This window comes from Pezoporus flaviventris, unplaced genomic scaffold, assembly GCF_033815535.1.
Source record: "Pezoporus flaviventris isolate CSIRO_AGI_PZ_B2104156 unplaced genomic scaffold, CSIRO_AGI_Pfla_v1 ptg000083l, whole genome shotgun sequence".
Classification (NCBI taxonomy): domain Eukaryota; kingdom Metazoa; phylum Chordata; class Aves; order Psittaciformes; family Psittacidae; genus Pezoporus; species Pezoporus flaviventris.
In genome coordinates, this window is record NW_026892631.1 from 12,683,520 (window position 1) to 12,709,238 (window position 25,719).

The window sequence follows — 25,719 nt, forward strand, 5'->3', positions numbered from 1 at the left end:
TTTATTCAGAGGGTAGCTTCTGGGTGTTAGAAGATGTAGGAGGAGGACAAGAACAGATTGGCTTTTATACATACACTTGCTGCAGGGTTTTTTCAGGTACTTGAAAGGCAGGATCCCAGTGGCAGGATGCTGAACTAGATGGGCTGCAGTTCTGGTACAAAAGAGCAATCATTTTATTGACTATGTCACAAAAAAAGTTACAGAGTCCTCAGCTTCTTGAACTGACAGTGTTCATATCTTCAACGATTTATCCTGGCCCTGTAGTTAGCCTCTGAATTGAGCTTTATACATCCTCCTGTGGGGTTTTTTGGCATTTAGGAACAGATGTGTCGCTGTTCTTGCTATCCTTATGCTAGAGGCTGTATGACTACATGGAACAGAGCTGGTTTATTGGCTTGTGGCCACTGGGAGTTTTTTGCCTACTCTGGAGAAATTTCCAGCTTGCTAGCATCCAGAGCTTCACCCTCCCATTTCACTGCCCTGGCCCCAGTTGTGGCTGATCTCGACTCTGCTTTGCGACACCAAACACTGATTATTCCTCACCGGTGCCAAAGGTGCTGTAGTAAGCTTCCTGGCAGCCCCACCAAGTGCGCAGCATGCCCCTGAAGTGACATAAAGAAAAGGAAGAGTTCCCCAGTTCTTTTTTTCTCCCTTTCAGCCATGAGTCTGTTATTTCTGTCTGCTGCAGCTGCTGCAGGAAGAGGCTGTATTACCTTTGTGAACTGTTGAAACTTGTAGCTAACTGCTGTGAGCCAGCAGGCTTCAATTGCGAACTGTAGTTCCTTGGGAGGATCTTATGTTCAAGATGGTCACCTCTGACCTACCGCAAGGCACATCAGTGACGATTTACAGTCCCGTGAGTTGAAAACTGGGAAACAGAAATAACACAATAATAATTAAATAGCGTGACAATTTAATGGAATTAAATTATTTTCTTGTCAAAGTCCTATCAAAATAAATGACAAGACTTATTCATGTAGTTAATTCATGTAATACTGTAGTTCCCACAACTGTACTGATACCAATGCATTATACCTGACAAAAAAGGGGAAAATTCAGTAATTCCTCATTGTATGGAACAGAAGTTGCCTTCAAAATTTCTTGCTTCATCAGGCATTACCGTACCAGTATCATGTCATGTAGAAAAAGTCATACAGTTGAGTAGAGGAAAAAATACCCAAAAACTCAAGGGAGAAGAGACAGTAATTACCAGCTTTTTGGGTTAATTTTTTTCCTGAGCTCTTTTCTTATCCTCTTGATTTAATTTCTTCTTTAAGATACATTGTTATTTTTAAATGAATATAGTTCACACGTGTCCTGCCGTTCCTTGGTATCTAAATGATAGGATAAAATGAACAGAATATATTGTATGAAGGTCTGTTGTTTAAGAGTGCACTTGCTCTGTCCTTTTTTCTTTCTTTTCTTTTCCCTCACTAAGCATTACTTGCAGTTTAGCCCTTATAGGCAAGGGGAGACTAAACACAAATTAAAACATGCAAGACTGGTAGAGTTTGGGTTTCTTCTGGGTGTAGGTCAGTGGCCCTGATGCAGCTTGTGGCTGTATCATGCTTAAAACAAGAGAGGAGTTATCAGCCACATTACACTGTGAGGAGAAATTGAGACTGAATAGGGTTTATAACTTACAATATATATATAATATCATTTACAATTTGTACGTAAAGAAGGCTTTAAAATGAAAAACACTCTACCAGTGCTGCCTTGCATCTGACTAGAAGTTATCTAGCCAAATAGATCTCCAATACTGGCTATAAGTAGATGCCTGGGAAAGTTGAAGAATAGGACAAGAACAGAACACTTAACCCTCACACTCTCCTCAATTTTTCCTTTCTCAGCCCTGTGGGGAAAGATAGTCTTCAATCTTTAGCTAACCAGTGTGGTGGACACAAACCTCAGAGTTCTCAAAGATCTCATGTTTCAGTGCTTATTTGTACTTAGATTATTTCTCATGACTTGGAGGCTGTGCTGTCTTTGTGTTTAAATGTGATAAATCAAGACTCATTTTGTGAGGCACAGTTCTGCACAGAGTGAAAGACAACTATAGTCCTGAGAAACTTTACATCTCTGGTTTAACTGGACAAGACAGATTGGAAGGGTAAAAGGTACGCATCATGGTCTTTGATGCTCTAAGTTATGCACTAGCTATAAAGATATTCCTGAAGTCATTTCCAGCCTGGTAGATAGAACACTGCTGCACAGTCAGGGCAGCAGAACCCTTCATGGCCATTTGAAGCTCTAGGAAATTTCCACTGCCACAATGCTCAACCCTTTCACAGGCAATAGAGAGAAAGCATTTTCTTGCTCTGGGGGAGAGCGGAGCTTGCTGGTGGAGTAGGCTGTACATCCTTGGCCAGATGCTGCCACAATCCTCCCAGGCAGAAGAGAAAAGGATACTTCTGAGGTGTAGACCGTGTCCAAGGTGACTCTAGGACATGGGGAGAAGGGAAAGACTGTATTGCGTCCATCTTGCTAAAGTCAGCCTTCTCCCTGCTGAGAACAAGAGAAAAAGAGTTTTAGAAGAGGGAGGGGGACAGAAGTTATTTTAGGACTTGAGGTTTCAGAGGAGTCTAAAATAACTGAAGCAATTTGCCAGCAAACAGGTTCATATCCATCAGCAGGGACAGTATAAATTTATTTATATCTTGCTTTTACCTGCTCGGGATGGGGCCATATTTCTTGTTGATAAATGCAGTCTAAAGTGCTTCACTTACAGCATGTGCTTATTTTAGAAACTCAAAGAAATGGCTCCTGCCTTTATTGAGATAAGGACTGTGCTGCCCACTGACATCCAGGAGCTACCGCAGCATGGCTGGGTACTTGAGAGGTGGCTCAGTTACATTCTCAGGCAATCAAATAATTAGCTCTTCATCAACTAGGTTTTATATATTAATGAATAGACTCCTTGCTGTTAAGAAGTTCTCTACTTGGAAACTGTGTAAAGGATGACAAATTGCAGATGAGCAATGTGCAAAAGATGTGCAAAGCCCAGTAAGAGTGATTCTTTGTCCTGCAGGGCAAGAGTATAGGCTAATCGGTACAGGAGCAACCCACAGCTGTTTAATTGGGATGTAAGGGTGGATACAATTATAATGCTCCATCTATTTATTTAAGAATCTTGAAAGTATTACCAGGAAACTATGACTCTGTCCTGAATGAGAACAAATAATTGATCTGTATGCAGCTACCCAGAAATGACGTTCAGAAGTGAGTGAAAAGTCTGAGCTCTTACGAAAAGAAAGATAACCTCCAAAAATATATTATTAGTTAAACCATGTTCTGTTAATGAAAAGAGAGAATAGAGAGCAGAGTTATCATTTTCCCACATGCTTTCATGGTTTTCTTATTATTTGTTTTCAGTTCTTATTTTTCTGCCTGTAGATCCCCAAACTGTAACATCTCCCTTTCACATCAAAGGGATTCAATGAAGGACTGCCTTGATCTTTCTTCCTTTCATCTGTCTCTCCTTGCTTCTCCATGTTTTCTCTGTAGCTGTGAGTGGATACCACCCAGTGACAGCAAAGGCATTTGAAAAGGAGAGTCTTTGCTCCATTGAGGGGCCTTGCAGCTGACAAGCACACTGCTAAAATTGGATCCTGCTGATCAGTGGGAGGATGGCCTGGGTACGGGTTCACACATACCTTCATAGGAGGTCTCTGAGGCATTGCTTTTACAACTGCAACAGTTGCTTCATTTGCCTCCAGCTCTTAATAGTTCATCATGCAGTTTAGATAGCAAATAATTAAATACCACAAAGTCCAAATATCAGAGTGTTCACCCAGTACAAGCACGTTAGGCTTTAGCAGAGGCAGTCAAGTGGCAGAACCCCTATTCCATGCAAAGGAAAATAAATGATGACTTATTAGAACCCCTCTGCTTGTGCCTTGAAATGACTTCTTTTAAATGCATTGAATCTGAAGGCTTTGTCTCCAGATTCCCAAATCCCTAGGCTTTCACATTTGTTAGCTATTCATCCCAGAGTGAGTCGGAGGAGGGTACCCCAGGGCTTCAAGAATCAGGGTCCTTGACATAAGCTCAGTTCTCAAAGGTTTCCAGCTGCTCAACTGGAAAGCCAAACATGATGTGTAGCTTTTGGGTCCACAAGAGAGAGAGGATGGCCCTGGTACTTCCACAAAGCCTGGAAATGTTGGGTGTTGGAGTGGATTCAGTGCCCAAAAAGAGGAGGCCATATGTGGTACTGCTTTGGAGTCCTGAGTCTCCCACAGCCCATCAAGTGAGCTGAAAGGATTCCTTGCAGGTTTTATTTCTGAAGTTCAGTGAAATCCTCTTCTTTCTTTGAGAACTATTCCTACTTTGACAAACGGACCAAAAGTGCTGCACAAACAATTGTCAAGTTGGGTTTGTTTGAACGTTCTGGATTAAGTTTGAGAATGCTGCTTCCATATATGATGCTTGATGAGGGACACAGACTTCTATGCTACAGGTATTCAAATACAGACCCAGAGTGATTTCAGGCCGCTAGGAAATTCATGTGGATTTGGGGATGCTGACAAATAATGTATATTTAATAATCAGTTCTGAATTTTAAATGTCATATACATATCTCAGAGATTGTAGTTCTGTGTTGCTGTGAATGAAGGTCCACTCCTTTCAACCCAAACTCAGTAGGAAACCCCTGCGAAGATGATCAGATCTGTTTCTGTTTCAGAACGATGCTAAACTTTGTGTTCCCATAAATGGGAATGGCCTAACATATGTCTAATTTTTAATTCACTATAGTATGCAGCGATAAGTCCTTAAGTATGAATACGTGAAGCAGAATATTCTATCATAGTGAGTAACAGGAGACTAGACTGCTGTTGAAACCTTCTTAATAGCTGCACTTGTCACTGACTTTTGTACTGAGAGCCAAATCTTGCAGCGCAGAAAGCCCTGCAGGTGTGGGAGCTGATACTCAGCAGCTTGCTGGAGGCAAGTGCCAAGCTACAGAATCAAACCCTTGTTTTTGGAGAGTGATCCTCTCACTGCAGCAATCGCTCAGCTGTATGTACGTAATGCAAAATATCCAGAAAGGGTCTGTCTTCTGTGAATGCAGTTAGCAATGTCATGTTGTAGCTGTGTATTATCATTAGGTAAAATGTAAAAAGCATCTCTCTTTTTCTGTAACTTCCATTTGGCACTTTTACTGTCACCTTTTTTAGGTGTGCTGTGTTTAAGATAAAAGAACTTAACATTTTAGTATCTATCTGTCTGCTGTAAGAAAAATCTGATTTTTCTTCCATGTAATTTACAGCTTGGGTCTCCTGTTAGAAGAACTGCAGTGATGTGAAATAGCAGAATGTAACACTTAGTAATCAAATTGTTTTCTTATAATCATATAAGTGAAATTAAAGCAGTTTGGCACAAATAAAATAGGTGCTACAGTGAGACAGATTTGGCTGTTATAGAAATGTGGAAAATACAAGAAACTGAAGAGACTTGATGACAACAAAGGACGTCATTAAATAGAAATAAGTCTTTACTAGATCTGAGACTCATTCTTTTGCTAAATGGCTGCAGAGATCAGAGCTTAACTTATACTTGGGTGTGTAACTATTGATTATGCAGTACAGATTCCCTACTGTGTCTTATAGAGATTCAACAAAGGTGGGCATAAATTATGACAGCTTTAGGAAACTCCTCTTTTCTGAAATGATCCCAAAACACATCAGCCTCTCTTGCTGTACCCGAGTGTAAGCAGAGATGAGGCAGAAGCTCTGCTGTCTCTCAGTTTGCTATGGCTCCAATGAAAAGCTTCACAAAAATTAACACCAGTCCTGCAAAGGTTATATACTTCTTGTTTTCTTTCTAAGAAAAGGCAAAAATAATACCATCTGCATAGCTGCTGAATTATTTTAGCAATAGTACTAAAGTATGGCTTTACAAAGCACACATGATTTAAGCTTGTGGTAAGGAGCATTGCTGAATTACTGCCTTTAAGAGATTGTACCCTTTGGATTCAGAAACTCCATCAGGTAGTTCCCTTGTTTCACTATCAGACACTTTGCTCTAGAAAAGGGTGCTCATCATTCAAGGCCTGATCTTGTAATAAACTGGAGCATATTGCTTGTGGCATCACCTTGAATATGCTCTGGCTCTCTGTGTGGTACTGGACCACAATGAATCATCATAACTTGAACACAGTAGGTTTTCTACTGTCATCTCACTGGTTTTCAAAATGCCTTCTGCCAAAATAATTCTCTTTTTGAATGGCTTTCCATGGGGAAATGCACTGTTTCTAGAACCTTTTAGGGCTCCATAAGTCAAAAATGGCTGCAGCTATGAAAACTATGCAATGTGTCTTCTCATGAGAAAGAAAATTTCATGTATTAGATATTTAGATGAAAGTGAACATTGGAAGCTCACTGGGTACCCTAATGAGCAAAAGGGACTGTCTGTGCAGAGCCTGGTTGATTGAGACTTCAGTAAGTCACCACCAGGGTCTGAACAACAGCAGCGTTAGCACATTAAGTGAACTCCTATAAATGCAGATATAAAGCACTAGTTACTTAAATACCTGCCATTATTGTGACTGTTTTCAATCATAACAACTCTTTAGTGCCTGTGTCACATGTTGCACATAGCATGCACATACTAAATTAAATGTATTTGGGTCAAACAAGTACAGTTTTTGATACGTGCTTGTTCCATTTTTATCTGCCTTCGCCTATAGCAGTTTCCCACTCATGATTTTCCACTTCAAATCATAGTGGTGTAGAGTTGTTGAGATAAAATGGTAGGATTGGACACAAGATAAGGAATTGCTCTCTGTTCTAAAGTTGCATATGATTAAGAGCTCATTTCAGTATAGTGTCCTACCTGTGATGCCTTTCAGAGATGTCTGACAGAAAAAGAAAAAGCCAAAAGTAAGGATTTAGTTACAGATAAATTTTACTTTGAAAGAAATTAAAGAATCAAAATTATTATTAGCGCTATACAGTGAGATGTAGCTAAGTTAGTTTGCTTTGAAGTTTTTAGCCAGTATATATGAAGCTGTGACTAAGTTCCACTGGTTTTCAAAACAAGAGTAAAAATGCATAAGGAATATATCTAAATAAATAAAAACATAATAATTAAATATTTTGATCTGCTGCCTTGGATTTAAGAGCAGTGACTTCCTTTGTCCATATCCTGCTGTTACTATAGAAGTATGTTTCCGAAAGACAAAAAAAGAAGCTGACCTTTTGGTGATTTTATTAACTTAGGGACCCATGCCAATTAGAAATATGGGCACAGAGGAAAAGCTCCCATTTATTTCATAGTGTGTTTGCTTTAAGCCTGAGGTCTAAGGTGGCAGAGCCTGAGCCAAAAAAGTATTGCTTGTGCTTTTGTTTTCTCAGAACACAGTTATAATACTCTGTTACCTGGGTCCTTTTTAACCTTTAAGAACACTGTGAACAGATGATTTCACCAAAACCTAAACTACCTGTGGTGAGACCTGACTGAAAGTGTGCTCTCTGAAAAACAGGCTGTCAGCTGTCGCCAAAGCAAGATCCAAACCCTGTAGTCAGTCTCTGAAGTCTCTGCCCTTAGGTTATAGCTGTATAACACAGCTATGTAGCACAAGGTTTGCAAAGCTGCAGCAATGCCTTTGAAGCCAAAAATTATCTGGAAATCTGTGTGTGAAAACACAAGTAAACATTTTATTGTTTGAGAGTCAGATACTCCTGGTGCTTACCCCAAATCACATTGTTGCTTTGAAACCAAGGAAAGAATTGCATTGATTTTTCTAGTTCTGATGGCGCTTGGCTTGCCCTTTGACATTCAGGATCATCTCTAAGGAGATGTTTCCTTTGTAACTCACAAATCTAATCAGGCATTTCAGTTCACAATTAAGAACTTTTGCTGGTAGACAACTCTTTGGGGTATAAAGCTGCTGAGCTTTAGGCTCCTGTATGCCCGTTGGCTTATCTGCTAAAGAAGCAATTTGGTGTGGGTTTATAGTGATAAGGTTTATCTGCTGGAGAAGATTATGTATGTATTTACATTGCACTGATGACTGGCTTGCTTCACGTTAACCAGGAGCAGGTTTAAGGTGAACCAAAATAAGTTTTTCAATTGGAAAAAGATTATTTAAACTATAGTTCAAATTATTGTTGGAACTTTTGCATACAGACAAATCATTTCACTAATTAGAAGCCAGTTAAAAATGAGGACTGATGTTTAGTTTTACAGGATCAAACTTGCAAATTAGCATACCAGCTTCTCCGTGGTTATAATGGGAGTTAGGATCATGACTGTGTTGAAAACCACACCACTGGACAGGTAGGGACTGAAACCTGGATTTCCCTGAATCTATCTCTTGCTTGACTCCTGTGAACCTAAGTGGCTTTTGAAATGGAGAACTGGCTCCCGCAGCTATTAAGGCATACAGAAAAATTTACCTTTCAACCCATCTGAGATGAATTCAGCTGTCAGCACTGGGACACATCTTCATAAAATGGGTGAAATTACATGTATTTGGAATTTGTGTTCTTGAAACTTGCCCTTAATTTAAAATGAGAGGGGGCTTGTTTGCTTGCTTCGCTGTGTTGGGACTGGCTTTTCTAGGTATGGCTTTCTGATGTTAGTCGATCTTATTTCGTAGAGTATCTTTAGGAAAACTTTAATATTGTGCTTTATTCCCCACTGTTTCCTTTGGGCACAAGCAGCACAGTAGCATTTGAGCTCCTCCTTCTTTTCCCTTGAAGATTTATGTGTAGCAGAGATGATCTTTCAGATTGCAAAATACGTGACATTTGCACAATGCCATGGCTCATTTTTGTGGCCGGCAGAAAACTGCCCCATAGATGCTGTTGTGACAGGGATTTTTTTCTCAGAGTACCTGGTCAAAAGTCCCATTAATTGGTAGGAATAACAACAAACAGAAGTAATGTGGTTGGGAAAGTAAACTCAAAAGTACCAGCTTTTTCATACCTCTATCAGTTGTAGTGCAGCATTCTGGCCAGGAGATGACTTTTCTGTAATCCCCATTGGATCTGCAGAAAGATAATCATAGTTTTTAATGCTTCCATAATATGTAACTAATACTTTTTTACTTCCTTACCAAAGATTCCAGATAGCCATTGTGCCTACATACTCCATGATGGGACCTTTCAGAGGACACATGAGTCTCAAAAGTAGCCGTAAGTATCCAAATTATTACTGTGTTTTCCAGTTTTGGAATAAGTGCTTGAATATGGCAAGATTATTAAAATATATATATTTTATGATTTTAACAATATAGATAGGTGCTTCTAATATCTGCTATTACAAAAATCACCTTCTTAATTCATGCAATCAGCTTTCCTTATCAGGATCTTTACAAAGCACCTATAAAAAGAATACTGAAAAGCTGTTTTGCCTGAAGCTTCCCTCCTTGGAAATGCTGTTCCACTCTACCTTCTCCCAATCCATATAGTTTCAGCCCTTAATTAAATGCTGGCAAAGACAGCACCATCACTCTCCACTTTTGTCCGGTTTGTCCTTTGTCCCTCCCTTGACAAAGCCCAGCTGCAGTCGGAGGCATTTTACTCTCTGCACACAGGGAGTGCTGCATTTAAGGGCCCACAGGGTGTTACTCTACTGCCATCTTCCCACCTTTCCAAAGGAACCCCGAAGGACTGAGAGGAGGACACCTATTGTGTCCCTACCTCAGCAATCTGTCATGCTGGCTTCCTGTATAAAGGAATATACATGTATTTTCTGCAGGGAACAGAAGCAGAGACACCACTGTTAGATGCTCAAAGCAGAAGCCAAAGCTCAATGCCTACTAGTGGGTCCTGTAGCTGAAAATAGGCTGAAATATTTACCCAGAAGGGGAGCAGCTTGAGGTAACTATGCAATTGAACCAAAGAAGGAGGATCTGCCCAATGTTTTTCAGACATTGACTGGGCCATTCTGCTGAGAGATTGTCTCATTGCTTATTATATTCATCTGCATTGAAGCAAGCCCTGTGGCCATAGCATGGCACATGGGCAAATATTCTACCTTGTTAAGCATGAGACAAACACAGAGAAAAGAGGTGGTCCCTCTCTTCTTCAAATTTGGGCTCTAAATACAAGATGAGGAAGTACACAGATAGAGGTGAAGGATCATAACTGTGAACCTCTGCTTATGGTATGAGATAGCTCTTTCCTTGCAATGCTAGACAGATACTTCTGTCTGTTTACAAAAGGCAAAGCCAAGGATGCTGTAGAGATGGTTCCCACTTCCCGGTAATGTGGTAGATAAGAACTCAGTATTTCCAAGCTTTTGAGGCTTAAGTATCACTGAAGAGTTTTTATTTGTTGATTAAATGTGCATGTAGTATTGTCCCCCCATTGTGAAATTTCCACTTGTAGGAATTAGCAGTTAGCAATGGTATAAGCTATTTGTGTTATCTCAGCTCTGCAGTTATGCTAGTCTTTTAAAAGCTAAAATACTCTACATGTTCTTGAGAACAAGCTTTTGCTCCTCTAAGAGCCAAAAAGTAGTGGCTTTGGATGAGCAATCTGGTGAGGAGCAAAGTCACTTCTTGTGGTTTTCAAAAGCATATTGTTGTTTTCCAGCTCCATGGAAAAGACCCGTTTTATCACTGTCATTGTGTATTAGTCAAACTTTAATACTGCTATGACTGGATTTATGATATGACATGATATATTCTCCAAACATGATTTGCAGAAGTAATCTCTTGCAATTCAATCAGTGGAAAGGAGGTAAATTAGTCATTGTACAGCTACACAGTCAGGACTATAATAAATTACTAGGAAAGTTATTACAAAATAGGAAATAAAAAGAGTCAGAGTTGAGAGAGCTGTTGCTGTTCTTTCTTCCTCATTCTTGGTTCTGTGTTTCCTGAAGATCTTTGCTCGTATATAGAATCACACAAAGGTTTGGCTTGGAAAGAACCTTAAGATCATCCAGTTCCAACCCCCTGCCATGGGCAGGGACGCCTCACACTAGACCATGTCACCCAAAGCTCTGTCAAGCCAGGCCTTGAACACTGCTAGGGATGGAGCAAAGATATGAATGTCTTGAAAGTACAATGTTACTCAAAGTTTAGAAAGACTTTCAAAAGCACAAAAAAGGGCTGGTTCAATCTGACCTGACATATGTTTGCCGCATCAAGGGAGCCTCATAACAGGACTACCAAGAATTCCTGGAAGATTTCTTCTTCTATTTAGCTTTTCCCTCAATTTGAAGTTCTTCAAAAATGCAAAGGAAAACAAAAGAATAAATCTGTTAAAAAGTGTTAACTCTCCAGAGAGGTCAAATAAGAGCATCCTTTCTAGGGATGGGGGAAGCCCACCCCTAAATCTCACCACTTTATTGTTTTTACCCTTGAAACATCTTCTTGGAAAATGGATGTGTTTTTTCATGTCCTCTTGGCAGAAAAACAAAAAGACACAGAAAGACCAAATGAGTTGCCAAAGTTCATCAGAAAGTCTTTGGCGAAGAAAATAATCTGTGGGGTTTTTTTCCTTACATAGGAATAACCACAATGTGGTTTATTGCACAATGGTAGTGATTTTCTGGACACAGGATAGAGTTAGATTTTAAGATCAAAAATTAGATTAAACTACTAGTGCCTTGTATATCTCCAGCATTTCAAATTTGGGCTGGTAATTCATTTGGAGAAGAATGTTCTTTTTATAAACGGATTTTCCATCCCTTTTTAATCCTCGGATACTGTTTGGATTATCACATTGTTCTTCTGTCATGCTGTCTTCTTCACTGCATATATTGAAATCAGGCTGACAGTGCCAATCAGGGAAAGATTTGGGGCATCTCCCAAAATACTGTTTTTTTTTGCCTTAGTGACAAGAACCTCTAGCTGCTGTGATTTAGGGCATTGGAGTCGTTGAATTCAGTAGAGTTTCCCACCTCCCATCAGCTAGGGATGGTGCTGGACGTTACTGGAAAGCTTGTTCCAGTTGTTTTTGCTAGCAACAGGTTGCAGCACAGCTGGCAAAATTAATGAAAAAATTAAGTTTTCAAAGTTCTGGAAGTGAGTGAGTAACTACTGATCTCAAGCACATAAAAGCTTTGAAACAGAATAGCACTGATTGTAACTATTTGATTTCTTTAGTATGGTATTGACACCTATTGAGTGGTTTCCCTGATTGAAATTGGAGACATGATGAAAGCTCGTGATTAGAGATGTCATGAGCTTTATGTTTGTCTGCTTCAAGTACTGGATTCCATAGTTGTACCTATACTATTCATGCTAAATTTCATTGAGACAAGAAATAAATGGAATTTGGTCATAATTTGGCACTGAGTTCTCCATTGATTTATAGCAAACACAGGGTCACTACTTCTGTTTGTACCTGTTTGTGTCATCGTATAAGCACTCTGGCTGTGTTTATGTGTTCAATGAAAACCAGAATGGATGGAGCTAAAGTAACACCACCTTTGTGCAGCTGGTCATGCTGGGATGTGATGCTGCTCCTGGACAGGCTGCTGAAAGCAGGTCTTCATGCCAGTGCCCTTTGGGCAGGCTTTTAGTCACTACCAGGAGCACGTTAGTAAATAATACTAAATGAAGCAACAAATACGGCAATAGGTGTTCTGCCCTACTCTTATTTATGGCGCTTGTTCAAAAGGTGAGACTATAAATTGAATGTAGTCAAACTCTTTAGCTGTGAAAATACAGTTTATAGCATTGTCTCACTTGCTAGGCAAGAGATTTAGACTAGAAAAAGCAGCACAGCAAGAAAGAAGCCAAAGAGAGGTTAGAAGGATTGACTCCCACACTCTAAACCTAATTTCTCCTTTCAAAATACAATGTAAACTTTGAAACTAAGACAGTAACTGAAATTGTACATTGGGGACATGAACGATGAAACAATCATTTACTTCATTGTGTCAGAAAGCCAGATCTTAATAGGGTGGGTGGATGGGCTGATTATCTCAGTGTAAGGGCTATTTCTGTATCTGTGGACGGAAGGCCAAAGGCACATTAAATTTCTGATCGCCAGTATGCTGTTTAGTTTTTAAGATTATTTGCTAGCAACTTTCCATCTGCAAATCCTGCCTGATGATGACAGAGGGATTTCAGAAATCATATTTATGTTCAGAAACAGGTTGAAAGACAGTGATCTGTCTTGGCCACTGCCAGGTTAAAGTATGAAATGAGTAAATGCTTATCTGATTCTTGGCTTTTTTTCCTGGGATAATGAACTGATGTCAGATACAGAGACAAGTTCTTCCTAATCTGAGAAGTCTTGTGGGTTAGAGATTCAGAGGGGTGTCGTGGTCAGTCTGCGTGTAACACGCTTTTGCTCCGTGTTCTGGCTCCTTTTCAGCCCTACTTCTACCTTTGTGTGTATCCAGTCCATTTCCTTCACTACAGAGTGCTAGAGTTAGGCCTGCTATTACCACGATATTAATATGCAGCTTTTTAAACCACTTGGTCCTACTCTCTAGTATTAAATCTTTCAAAATGTAAATGCTTTTTATTATATCAGATATTAAGCAGTGAGATCCTCTATTACTCTCCAGAGTTCTATAATATCCAAGGCTCATACATTACTTACTGGAAGCTATAATTCTCAGGTGTCCAAAACCATACAAAATGAGAATAAGTTACCACTTTTCCATGTTACATTTTGTGTTACCCTTACTTTTTGAGATAAATAAATGAATATTGACTTGGTTTTATTTCAGGCAAGAAGAGATAAATATTCAAATGTTTTTAGAGCCTTTATTGCACGAGGCATTACTTGCCCGGTTGAATGAACTGAGAGATTTCCTTCTTGCAGCTTCTTCTCTGGGGCTTTCCTGCAAGCTCTCCAACCAGTACATCATTCAAGATCACATGGCTGCTCATTACAAGAAGCTGATGTCAGCCAAAGGTATGTATAGTCTATGACGACAACATCTACATAGCTGAAAGATGAAGTCATAGCCAAGGGTGTGTTGGTTGCCCTTAGTTTTGGCTAGCTGTTGAATTTCCCCCTTTCTTTCCTCCCTCTCCTGTCACTAACTTAAAGGGTGTAGGAGGGTTTAAAACATGGTGTGCCCTAAAAGAAGAGATATGTAGGACATTATGTAGGGGACAAGGATTGAGACTGTAACCTTGTCCTAACTGTTAAGAAGCATGAAGTGTACAGTCAAACTTTCACAAAAGGACACATTCATGTTAGCAAAGGAAATATTTAATTCTCCTAAGTTATTTTAATAATGGTTTCTGTTTAGATGTATATGGTAGCTGACTAAAAGGAAAGGTAAAATGAGAACTAGGGCAGGTATTTGTTTAATTGGGAGAAACCAGTGAAGAGTAATAGTGAGGTTGTAGCTTTTGACATTTAGAAGGTTACAGTTTCATTCCTAAATAATCTAGAAGGAATTTCCATTAGCAAGCACTTATGTCTGAGGGAGCTCTTCAAATACTCTTCTTCCTGTAAATAACTGCAGACTGCTAGAAAGAGGATTTGGAATAAAAAAATGTCCTACATCAGTTGTCTGGAGCTGTGTAAACTTCCTGGTGCTTCAGGGGCAAACGAAAACAACTGGAGTTGCATGGTCATAGCCATAGTTAAGTTCTTGCAAGACATCCAGTCCTTGGGCTCCCAAGGCTTTCTAACCAAACAATACACTGATACCATGCAGTGAGCTCTATAACAACCATAGCTGTTGAACAGCAGATGAGATTGCTACTGCATTTTTTGCCAGGAGACCAATCTCTGTCAGTTTGCAGTGCCAAGTGCTTTAATTTAAGCTACCTAGCTCAATCTAGCACATCTTTTTTATCATGGTATCAGAACCACTGTTTCACTTTCATGACCTGCGCTGTGCTATGGTTCATGACCTTTCCACTCATATTGGGAGCTGGAGGCTGAACTGCTGCTGTTACACTTTAATACTGAAGTGACTCTTGCTTTTGCGTGGCTAATGCCACTGAAACAGTGAACTCTAAGGACTGTAGAATTCATGGCCTACTGCAGGGCTCATACACATACAGAAGCATCAGGACTAAGAGCCGCAGAGGCTGCTGTATGTAATTCAAGTTAATTTTATTCTCAACTGGTGAATCCTAAATGTGAGAGTGAAGATCAGAAAATACAAGGAAGAAACCAAAGACGTTTTGCAGTTTTTGTCTGTTACATTCTTAAAGCTCAGAAGAAAATGCAAAGGAGATATTCTTGGCATAAAAGGAGCCCAGTGCTTTGCTCCCAAGCAGCTTTCAGTTCCCTGCATTTCAAATGTCAGTCCTGCTTGTCTGTAGCAGAATTCAGTCAAGCTGGGAAGAGTTTCTCACAGCAGGTGCTAACCTAAATTTCCAGTGGCTAAAATATCTAATTCTTAGGTGTTTCGCCATGTGAAGTTATAGTTTTCAAAAGTCAGATTTGTAGCATACTAGACCAGAAACCTTTAGTCTTAAAACACTTATTTTACTTCTTAGAGTGCTTCATCATTCCTACAGGTAGTTCTCGTAGAGCTAAATGTTTACATGCATTTAAATAAATGCAGTATTGCAAGGATATCATAGAATCATAGAATCACAGAATCATAGAATAGTTGGGGTTGGAAAGGACTGTAAAATCATCTAATTCCAAACCCCTGCCATGAGCAGTGACACCTCACACTACACCAGGTCGTCCAAGGCTCTGTCCAGCCTGGCCTTGAACACTGCCAGGGATGGAGCATTCACCACTTCTTTGGGCACCCTGTGCTCAGCACCCTCACAGTAAAGAACTTCTTCCTTATATCTAACCTGAATTTCCCCCGTTTAGGTTTAAACCCATCACCCCTTGTCCTATTGCTACAGTCCCTGATGAAGAGTCCCACTCTGGCATCCCTGTATGTTCAGTACATCCTTAGAGATGATAGGATTCCATGCCTCTGAAAAATCTGCTCAGGGTTGTCTAAAGGCTTTCTCCAGTGTCCTCTTAAATGTTCTTCAATCCTTTCGAAATACAGCTGCCTTTCAAAGTGCAGCCTGTTTGGCCTCACCCTAGACAGTAGCTAGCCCTGCATGTCTGAAACTTTGTTTAGAGTGCTTGTACAAACTCAAATTTGCTGTGACATTTGGCAGTAATCACAGAAGCATCTTGGATGGAAGAAGAGTCAGTGCCCTTCAAATGAAACTCGAATGTTGAGCTTCTCTAAGTGATTGCTTTTCCCTCCACGATCAAAAATAGGATTTACTCATATACCTCAGTTGTATCCAGACACATACAGTATCAGACATGCAGCTCCATTAACCTCCATATTACCTCCTGGATGGGCACATGACTTAATGAAGACTGCAGCAGCAGAGGGACAGGGCTTGATTCCTTGGAGCTTATTTGCTTTAACCTTTCATAATGAAAACCAAACGACCAAATAACATGTTGTGTAATTGTATAATTAGATCACTCATATTGCTAATGAACTGATGACATGAAACTTAGGGACAACTTGAATCTTGCTCTTAAAGCATCACTTGGCTGTTTCCCCTGGCTGGTCACAGCTGTACTGCTCATCCCTGAAATATAAACTTTCTGGGAAGTAATAGATGCCAGTACTAAACTAGTACAGCTTTCCTTAAATTGAAAACTAAAATGAAGGTTAATAGGTGTGGCTGTACTGGCTCTTACTTTTATACCTTAATTCTGGGCACGAGCCACAAAATTCAGATCCCAGTTTTATACTGAACCAACAGGAGCAGCACTGCTGAGGCACTTACTCTATGCAGGTAAAGACAAGAGCTCAAATCCTCATTTGGTCTAATTGCAGTTGATATAATTGTGGTTGGTGTAACTCAACTAACTTTACTACATTTAAGCTGTGCTACCTTTTGAGAGATGACCATTGGCAAAGATAGCTGCAGGAAATAGGAAGAAAATAGGGAAACAATAGGACTTAGTAGTTTGTAGATCTACATTATTAATAATGCTTATATTATGCAGACTGGTGCCACATTCCCACACGGAATTACCACCAGCACCCTAGGATGATCAGTTTCATCTCTATCCATTTTGATATGATTATTTGTAATGTTAGTGTTTCATTGGACTGAACCTTCTTTTGTTAATACAGCTGCTGTTGATTCATCTGCACCAAAGAGTCTGCATACCAGTGTTAAATGTGAGTAGTTTTGTTTCATTTTGGTTTGAAAATAGCTCTGTCTCCATTTGTTTGGTTTGGAAATACTCTTCTTTTAGGATGAAAGGTGTTCTGAAGAGGCATCTACATGCTGAAAACATGCATCATTGTGGTTAACACAATATTATCTAGCATCTACTAATAGCTGTATCAAGCACTTGGTTTGTGTTTACACAGATTTGCAGACTGTGGGACTCTGATACGCTCTCTTCAAGCAATATGATTGTTGGAGGCATAAATTGCTTTAGTTTTCCAGTCTAAACTCAGACTTCTGGCCCTTTGCATTCCTTGCTAATCCACACTGCGTTTTTCATTTCCTTCAATGCTTCGTGTGTCTCTGGGCATCAAGCATGCTACAGTTAAGACAGGTTTTGAGGAATGGATGGCGTTTTGGTAAGAGAACATTGCACTGCGCCCCAACGCCACCTCTTGGCTGAAGCCTGCAGTACCCAACGTGTAGGAACAGTCTCTCCTGCCCTTCCTTTTTGGAAAGGAAGAAAGATTGATGAAAAGGAATACATTCATCCCTTACCCTGGAAAGAGAGCATTCACTTTGGAATGTGTTTAGTTTTCTTCTTTCACCAGGTTGTGTGGCACATGCTACTTCTCCATTTGATAGTTACGTACAAGGGAGCATCTACCTTTTCTACACAGAAACACCCTATCTTAAAATGAAATCCCAAAAGCTGGAAAAATGAAAGCTTCTATTTTTCCACAGTGCATGCATGATGGGAGCCATGTATCAGAGGTCTGCAGTGGGCTATTGCTTTGAGCAGGTTATTATGTACTCGGAAGCAAAGATAGCTCAAAGGCAATAGTGAGATGCAGTCATTTGAGCAAGATACAGGCCAAGGAGGCAAATATAACTCTTGCCCATAAAGATTTAGAAAAATCTATCATATGAAATCTTCATGAACATGAACATGAGCATAAACATGAACCGGCTTCAGTGTGCACTCGCAGCCCAGAAACCAACCGTATCCTGACCAGCAGGATGAAGGTGATCCTGCCCCTCTACTCTGCTCTCATGAGACCTCACTTGGAGCATTGTGTGCAATTCTGGGTTCCTCAGCATAAGAAGGACATGGAACTGTTGGAACAAGTCCAGAGGAGGCCACGAGGATGATCAGGGGACTGGAGCACCTCCTGTATGAAGATAGGCTGAGAAAGTTGGGGCTGTTCAGCCTGGAGAAGAGAAGCTGCGTGGAGACCTCAGAGCAGCTTCCAGTATCTGAAGGGGGCTACAAGGGATGCTGGGGAGGGACTCTTCATCAGGGACTATAGTGACAGGACAAGGGGTGATGGGTTTAAACTGAAACAGGGGAAGTTCAGGTTAGATCTAAGGCATTACTTTGGGGGTGGTGAGGCACTGGAATGGGCTGCCCAAGAAGGGGTAAATACTCCATCCCTGGCAGTGCTCAAGGTCAGTTTAGTCAAGCCTTGGACGACATGGTCTAGTGTGAGATGTCCCTGCCCATGTCAGGGGGTTGGAATTGGATGATCTTAAGGTCCTTTCCAACCCAAACCATTCTGTGATTCTATGATTCAGTAGAGAAGAGCAAAAGAACAAGTTCAGGATCATAACACATCACAATCAAAATTCCCTTCATTTTTTAACTCCTTATCCTCAATACTGTGTTCTTTTTTCAGAGCTGTCTTTTATATAATCAGTTTAAAATTCATAATTTTGATTGATCACTTTATGAAAACAGCATTGTAGTAACAGAAAGAATTGCCAGGGGCAGCTTTCTGAGGATGCTAGTTTGGCAGAGAGATGATCCTGACACAGAAGCACATGAGGAGTAGAATCTCACCTGCTTGAGATAAGGAGGACATAGAATTGGTTCAGCTACCTGCATCAGCTACCATAACAAGTTTCCCTGGATGATGTATCAGAAGGAAACATCTTTATTCTTATAATGCTTTCTTAGGAAGGTATTGCTCTTACACAGCTGTGCAGGACTGTATTGTTGTGTGGAGTTTTTGTTAATTTAAAAGCCCACGTTGAGTACAAAACATCTGGTGCACACAGAGGCCATAACATGAGATTCTCCATCAGAGGAAGTGAGGACCCAAACCCGTTTTTGTCAGTAGCCTGCTGGGGAAATGCAGATTACCTTTGTCATTTAATATTTATCTTCACTAAAAGATACTCCGTAACAGCTAAATCCTTTTTCTGACAGGTTAGTTCCAGAAATATCTGTCTTGGCATAAGAAGTTTTGTCCCTTGAAGGAGAAAGCTCAAAATGTAGAAGTCACAATGAAAAGGTGTATCGGAATTTATGTCTTCTGAAACATTAAGTAGGGCAGTAGCACAATGAAGGTACAGTTGCTGCTAGTGGGGTTGATGTGCAAATCATTTAAGGACTATAAAATGAATTTATTTCTACAGAAATAGGCTTCTGTTTATGGTTTGCATATTCAAAGACACAACATAAATGAAGGCTGGTTTGCCAGCCTACTAGAATAATAGGAGGGCAAAACTAATTTTCTGCTTAGTACAAGATTACAGTGTTTTCTTCTTTTAATGTTTCACACCAATCTCCCACTGTTGCTATTACTGGTTACTAAGTGTGGTATGCGTTTAAAACCTGGACATTTATCAGAACTCTGACAGATACCCATTCTGACACAGCAGAATTTCTTACCTGCCCTCAGTCCATGCGCTCAGGTAGGTGTAACTTTGTTTTCCAGATGTGTGGTTGGATACCGTGTGTTTCAATGGTAGGCTGGAAGCAGAAATTCAGGTAGTGATGCAGACATATGCAAACCTATTAAAACAAAGAGAAAAAGATCAGTTCTGATAAGACAGAAGAAAATACAGCGTGCAATGTTATGTTTAAGAATAAATGCACTGCAGGTAACATAGTGTATATAATTGGCTTTTCTGACAATCTCAAAATGCATCATTTCCTAAGCTGTCTGTACTGTTATACTTCAGATTAAGAACTCTATAGACAAAGTGGGAGATGTGCAGTGTACAGGACTTTCTCCTGAATATCTTCAGGAATATCTTGGATTTTCAATTCTAGGGTTTAGAAGGGTACTGTTTTAAATTTGCTGCTTCATTGGGCATTTTGCTGGTTTAGAGTTCATGAAGTTACTAATGTTGCAGTTGGTAAGAGTGTCATTGAATGAGATGGGTTTGTTTCATCTAGTGACCTTTAAAAATGGTTTATAAAGCATTGCAAATGCCAGCTTTCATCATGTTTTAATAGCATAGTATAGCATACAATACAACTGTTTCAGTTGGAAGGGACCTACAGTGATTATCTAGTCCCACTGCCTGACCAATTCAGGGCTGACCAGAAGTTAAAGCATGTTATTAAGGGCATTGCCCAAATGCCTCTTAAACATTGACAGCTTTGAAGCATCAACTGCCTCTCTAGGAAGCCTGTTTCAGTGTTTGACCACCCTCCCAGTAAAGAAATGCTTCCTAATATCCAGTCGAAATCTCCCTGACGCAGTTTTGAACCATTCCCATGCACCTTATCACTGGATACCAAAGGGAAATACTAATTGTGTCTCTCTACTGTCAGAGCAACATTAAAACATTGCACAAACTTTGATCGAAGTTAGGTAGAAACAGCTAACACAAAGCCTCCTGAGCAGTCCTTTCTCTCTGACGTGGAGCTGCCTTTGTGCTAGCAATAAGACTGCATCTCTGGCGTTCTCATGCTAACAGTCGTGGTCCATTTTTCAGCTGTCATCAAAAGATAGAAACATGTATCTGTGCCCAGCCTTAAGACTAGATATATTAGCTGGAGATGCATCAGAGGTTGGGAATATGGGAGACCTAGTTCAGCATCATAAGCGGTCTGTGAAAATAAAGTTAAGCAGAGGTGTTTTAGGAGTCATGAGAGCATCGTGACTGATGGAACTACTGTGAGAACAGTGATTCCTTGGCCACCTCAGTGTGGAAAATGTCTGACTAGGAGGATGTTTACAGTTTTTACTAGGAGCAGAAGCCACATTTGCTAGAAAGAGCATCTAATGAGTATGGACAGAGCGTAAGCAGTGCTGCTGCTGAACACACACCAGTGACCAGGTTTCAGAAGAGTGTCTTAGCAATCAAAAAGAAGAATTTCTGTTCCAATGGAAATGTGAAAGTTCTGGGGAAAAAAAAATCCATTATGAGCAATTGTTTTGATTCAAAGGAGAAAATTCAAAATCATTTTGTTTTAAATCAGATACCTTATTTATTTATACAGCATTAAGTCAGAGACTTAAACTTACCTGTGGCACTAAAGAAGTCCTCCAAATGTCTCAGTTATTAGGAATTAATAATTACCAATTAATTAGTAATAAAGAGCTGTATTACATTCTTGGACCTTGGAAGCATGAGACAGTGTTTCCATGACCAGCTCTAGAAGTCTCTTCCAACCATTATTTCCATGATACTATAATGCTCTGCTCCAGATTCACAGAGCCCAAGTTTGAGTCAGATCTCCTGAGGCTGATCAGCTTAGTAAGAGGAGTAGAAACTGGCTGATGTGCATATAAGCTGTCCCAGATGAGCTGGCGAGAAAGTAGGAAAAACTTAACACTCACAAAAGATTAATCAAAACCAGCCCCAAACAGGGGAATCCATAAAGGTAACCCACACTTCATACAGGAGAATACACTAATTATGAAAATCCCTTGCTAAAGCTCAGGTCTTTGGCTCCATCACAGACTCAGCCCACCACTCCAGGGATGCGTGGTGGTCCAGGGCTCCCTGCCCTAATTTTCTCCTTACTCTCCCATTCCAGGAATGAGAGTGACTTCGCCAAGGGCTGCTCTCATGTACTGTTTGTCTCCTAGTCCTGCAGTAAGCACTCTGCTTCCGTTATCCATTGAGTAGCAGTCCAGAAAAATAAGCACACCAGCATGGGGAAGCTGTGGTAGGAAGCAGTCAGGTGCTTTGGGCTCACTCTACCCAAGTTAATCTGAAGGAAGACCTAAAGTAAATCTGGCTCTCCGGACACACCTTTAGGTCTCCATGATCTTGGTCTTAAGGCAAAGCCATTTCTTCTCCTCTCTGTTGAGCTGTGATTGGATTACCAAGCTAAGCTCAACTACTTACAATGGCAAAACTAGCTATTCAGATCACCTGAGTATGTTCTGCACAATTCCCTTGGACTGTCAGGAGTACAGCGTATACATTCACCCAGGAGGAATTGCAAGTAATGTATATATGTATATAATTAGATATATTACATTATATCTAACTATGTGAGGCCATGTGAGTGTTTCCTGTTCACCTATTATGCAGTGTTGACCATCTATTTGCATATAGGTGCTGTGAATCAGTTTTATAAATATGAAACCTAAACATACATCTAAGTGTGTGCAGCAGCACATGCTTTGGTGACTGGAAAAAGGAATAGTAAACTTATTTAAGAGGAACTTTACATTCCTGTGTACCAGCAGAGTACTGAAGTGCTCAGATATGGCAGAGTGGTCTTTTTATAACCCATGCTTTTCCCTAATTCTCTGCATTTGACAGGCATTAATCAAAATAATAATTTCCAAATGGGTTTTAACCAGTTTAAAATGAAGTTGCTTTGTGGCTTTGAAGACCATAACACCTGTGAAAAACAACAGGGTGTTTCTCCAGGCAGTTCAAAGAATACAAAATTGCATTTTACCTACAGTTTATATGAAAATTATATGTAAGCAGTTTTATCCTTACAGAGTTAGAATCTTAGTCACAAATCTTGGGCAATTGCATGGATCATTTAGCAATCATAGAGTAATAGAATGATTTGGGTTGGAAAGGACATGAATGTCATCCAGTTCCAACCCCCTGACATGGGCAGGGACACCTTCCACCAGAGCAGGTTGCTCCAAGCCCCGTCCAACCTGGCCTTGAACACTGCCAGGGATGGAGCATTTACCATTTACCACTTCTCTGGGCAGCCTGTGCCAGTGCCTCACCACCCTCACAATAAAGAACTTCTTCCTTAGATCTAACCTGAACTTCCCCTGTTTCAGTTTAAACCCATCAACCCTTGTCCTATCACTACAGTCCCTGATGAAGTGTCCCTCTCCAGCATCCTTGTAGCCCACTTCAGACACTGGAAGCTCCTCTGAGGTCTCCACACAGCTTCTCTTCTCCAGGCTGAACAGCCCCAATGTTCTCAGCCTGTCTTCATACGGGAGGTGCTCCAGCCCCTGATCATCCTTGTGGCCTCCTCTGGACTTGCTACAACAGTTCCATGTTCTTCTTATGTTGAGGACAGTAGAACTGTACACAGTATTCCAAGTGAGGTCTCACGAGATCTGCTGGTCACGCTCCTTTTGATGCAGCCCAGGGTACGGTTGCTTTCTGGGCTGTGCGCGCACACTGAAGCCGGCTCGTGTTCATTTTCTCATTGACCAACACCCCCAAGTCCTTCTCCACAGGACTGCTCTGAATCTCTTCTCTGCCCAACCTGTAGCTGTGCCTGGGATTGCTCCCACCCAGGTGTAGAACCTTGCGCTTGGCTTGGTTGAACTCCATGAGGTTGGCATCAGCCCACCTCACAAGCGTGTCAGGGTCCCTCTGGATGGCATTCCTTCCCTCCAGGGTATCAACTGAACCACACAGCTTGGTGTCATCGGCAAACCTGCTGAGGGCACACTCAATCCCACTGTCCATGTCAGTGACAGAGATGTTGAACAAGACCGGTCCCAGCACCGATCCCTGAGGGATGCCACTCGTTACTCGTCTCCAGTTGGACTTTGAGCCATTGATCACAACTCTCTGCGTGCAGCCATCCAGCCAATTCCTTATCCACCGAGTGGTCCATCCATCATTGCAAGTTTATGGAGCATGACTGAGATGGTTTTCAATCAATTTTTTAGTCTGTGAAAAAGAAATGTGTATATCACTGTTACAAGTGAGCTGCATCGAATGTATAACTGCACTGTGTCATTCAGTTGTCAAAGATAAACCAACAGGTCTGCATCATAAATTCTTCTTCTCCCACTCTGAATCCTGTGCTATGCTAGCAGCTCCATTCAGGATCTGAGTTCCTTTATGGTAGCCCCTGCACAGTTTAAAGATCATCTTCGGGGGATAACAGCCCAAAATGATGTGCCAGCAAGAACAGAGTAAGTGTGTACTATCCTCCTCTTTTGCAGGGAGGAAATTAAGACATCAGAGATTAATTACCATACCTGTGATCACACTGTTTAGAGCTGGGAATTAAATGATAGTTTTCCAAGTTCTACCGCAGTGCTTTAATCGCTAAACCATCTTCCCCATCAATTTCAGAGGCAGTGCTGTTGAAAGGAGCATATGTAAAAAGAGAAGAAGAAGGTAGTGGGAGCTACTGCAGGATGCAGAGAGCAGGAGTCTTGTCATAACCACTGTGCACTGACTATTTTAACTTTGCATTCCTACTCCACCACCAAAGGAGAAAGCAGCGTATGTTAGTGATCAGTCAGTATTTTTAAGAGGGATGATACATCTTGACATTTCTCTGGTAATTCAACTTCTAAAATTCCTTTCCTCCTTGAATACTTCTGTGCAGTATCAGTATATAAAAGAAGTGCCATTATCCCTCTAGAGGCTGTTTATTCCTGCCAGTGACCTTCAGACAAATGTTATGACTTCTTCTTCTGGGCTTACCAACAATGTCTTTTCACCAGAAAACACAGAATCAGTTCAAATAATGAGTGACTTGGCCATAGGAAATTTTGTTTGCCAAAGAATAGGAATTCTAGAAAAATCTCTTGATGGACCCTTGGTCTGAAGCAGAGTTGTCAATTGAGCACCCCTCTGTCTGCTGCCCGTTGGCTTCGGGTGAGAGATTAAAATCTCTGGTTTGGCTAAAGAGGTTTTTATCAATTTTTCAGTAATTTTTAGAATTGCCAGAATCAAAAGCAGTGATGGTGGATGTATTCCTCTGTTGGACCACGTTCTCCCAGCACTAATTGCTGTTGTAAATCTGTACTGACAAGAGGGAAAAAGGGAGGGAGAGTTGGCCTTTTGTATCAGAAATGTGCTGAAACACGCTTTAGGTGAGAAATGGGCTGCAAGAATGGGAGATGCTCTAAGTGTCAGTTTGCTTTTATTTGCTTAGGCAGGAAGTTGTCAAACCTTAAAAGACTAATAGTGGGTGGTAATTACACAGCTGTGAACCTCACCTTTTGAGTATCTTATTTATACTCACTAAAAGATTAAGAAAAATAGACTAACTTCCCCTACATAAGTAAAGCCAAATGCTAATTCTTGTCTTTGTTTGAAGGAAAGAGTGTGCTCTTTCTTCATTTTGATGTGGTCTACAAAAGAATTGCATCAAGTGCTGTCAGGTCCATTGATATCCATGAATTTTTTAAACACTTGATCCTCACTTACCACTGGTTTCTGCTGAAGGAATGGTCTTGTTTGATATGAAATGCCAAAATAATAGTGCCTAAATTCCGAAAGCAGACAAACTTACCAGTGCAGACTGCAGCATCTGGCCCTTAGATGAGAGTAAGTAATGAGTACATCATGAGTGATTGGCCTGTGTCCTTTTCTATTGCACTGACCACAAATCTGAGATTACATCAGCTAACAATAGCAGCAAAGACTGAGAAAAAAATACATTTCAAAGAAGCTGATAGGTGATCCCTGGTGACTGATGCATATCTCAGGAGCTTCATAGACACAGCACGAATAAACTGCTGTGGTTGTACACA

The 25,719-nt window shown here is 40.6% G+C and overlaps 1 protein-coding gene across 1 annotated transcript in view; it reads left to right on the forward strand.

The window, feature by feature from the left end:
- LOC133280684 (spermatogenesis-associated protein 7 homolog) overlaps positions 1–25,719 on the forward strand; it is a 35,977-nt gene that overhangs the window by 2,776 nt on the left and 7,482 nt on the right. Inside the window, exons 2-4 of the mRNA XM_061475603.1 lie at positions 9,067–9,140; positions 13,740–13,832; positions 17,002–17,049. Of these exons, the coding sequence (XP_061331587.1) occupies positions 9,067–9,140; positions 13,740–13,832; positions 17,002–17,049 (215 nt within the window). The remainder of the gene's footprint in view (positions 1–9,066; positions 9,141–13,739; positions 13,833–17,001; positions 17,050–25,719) is intronic.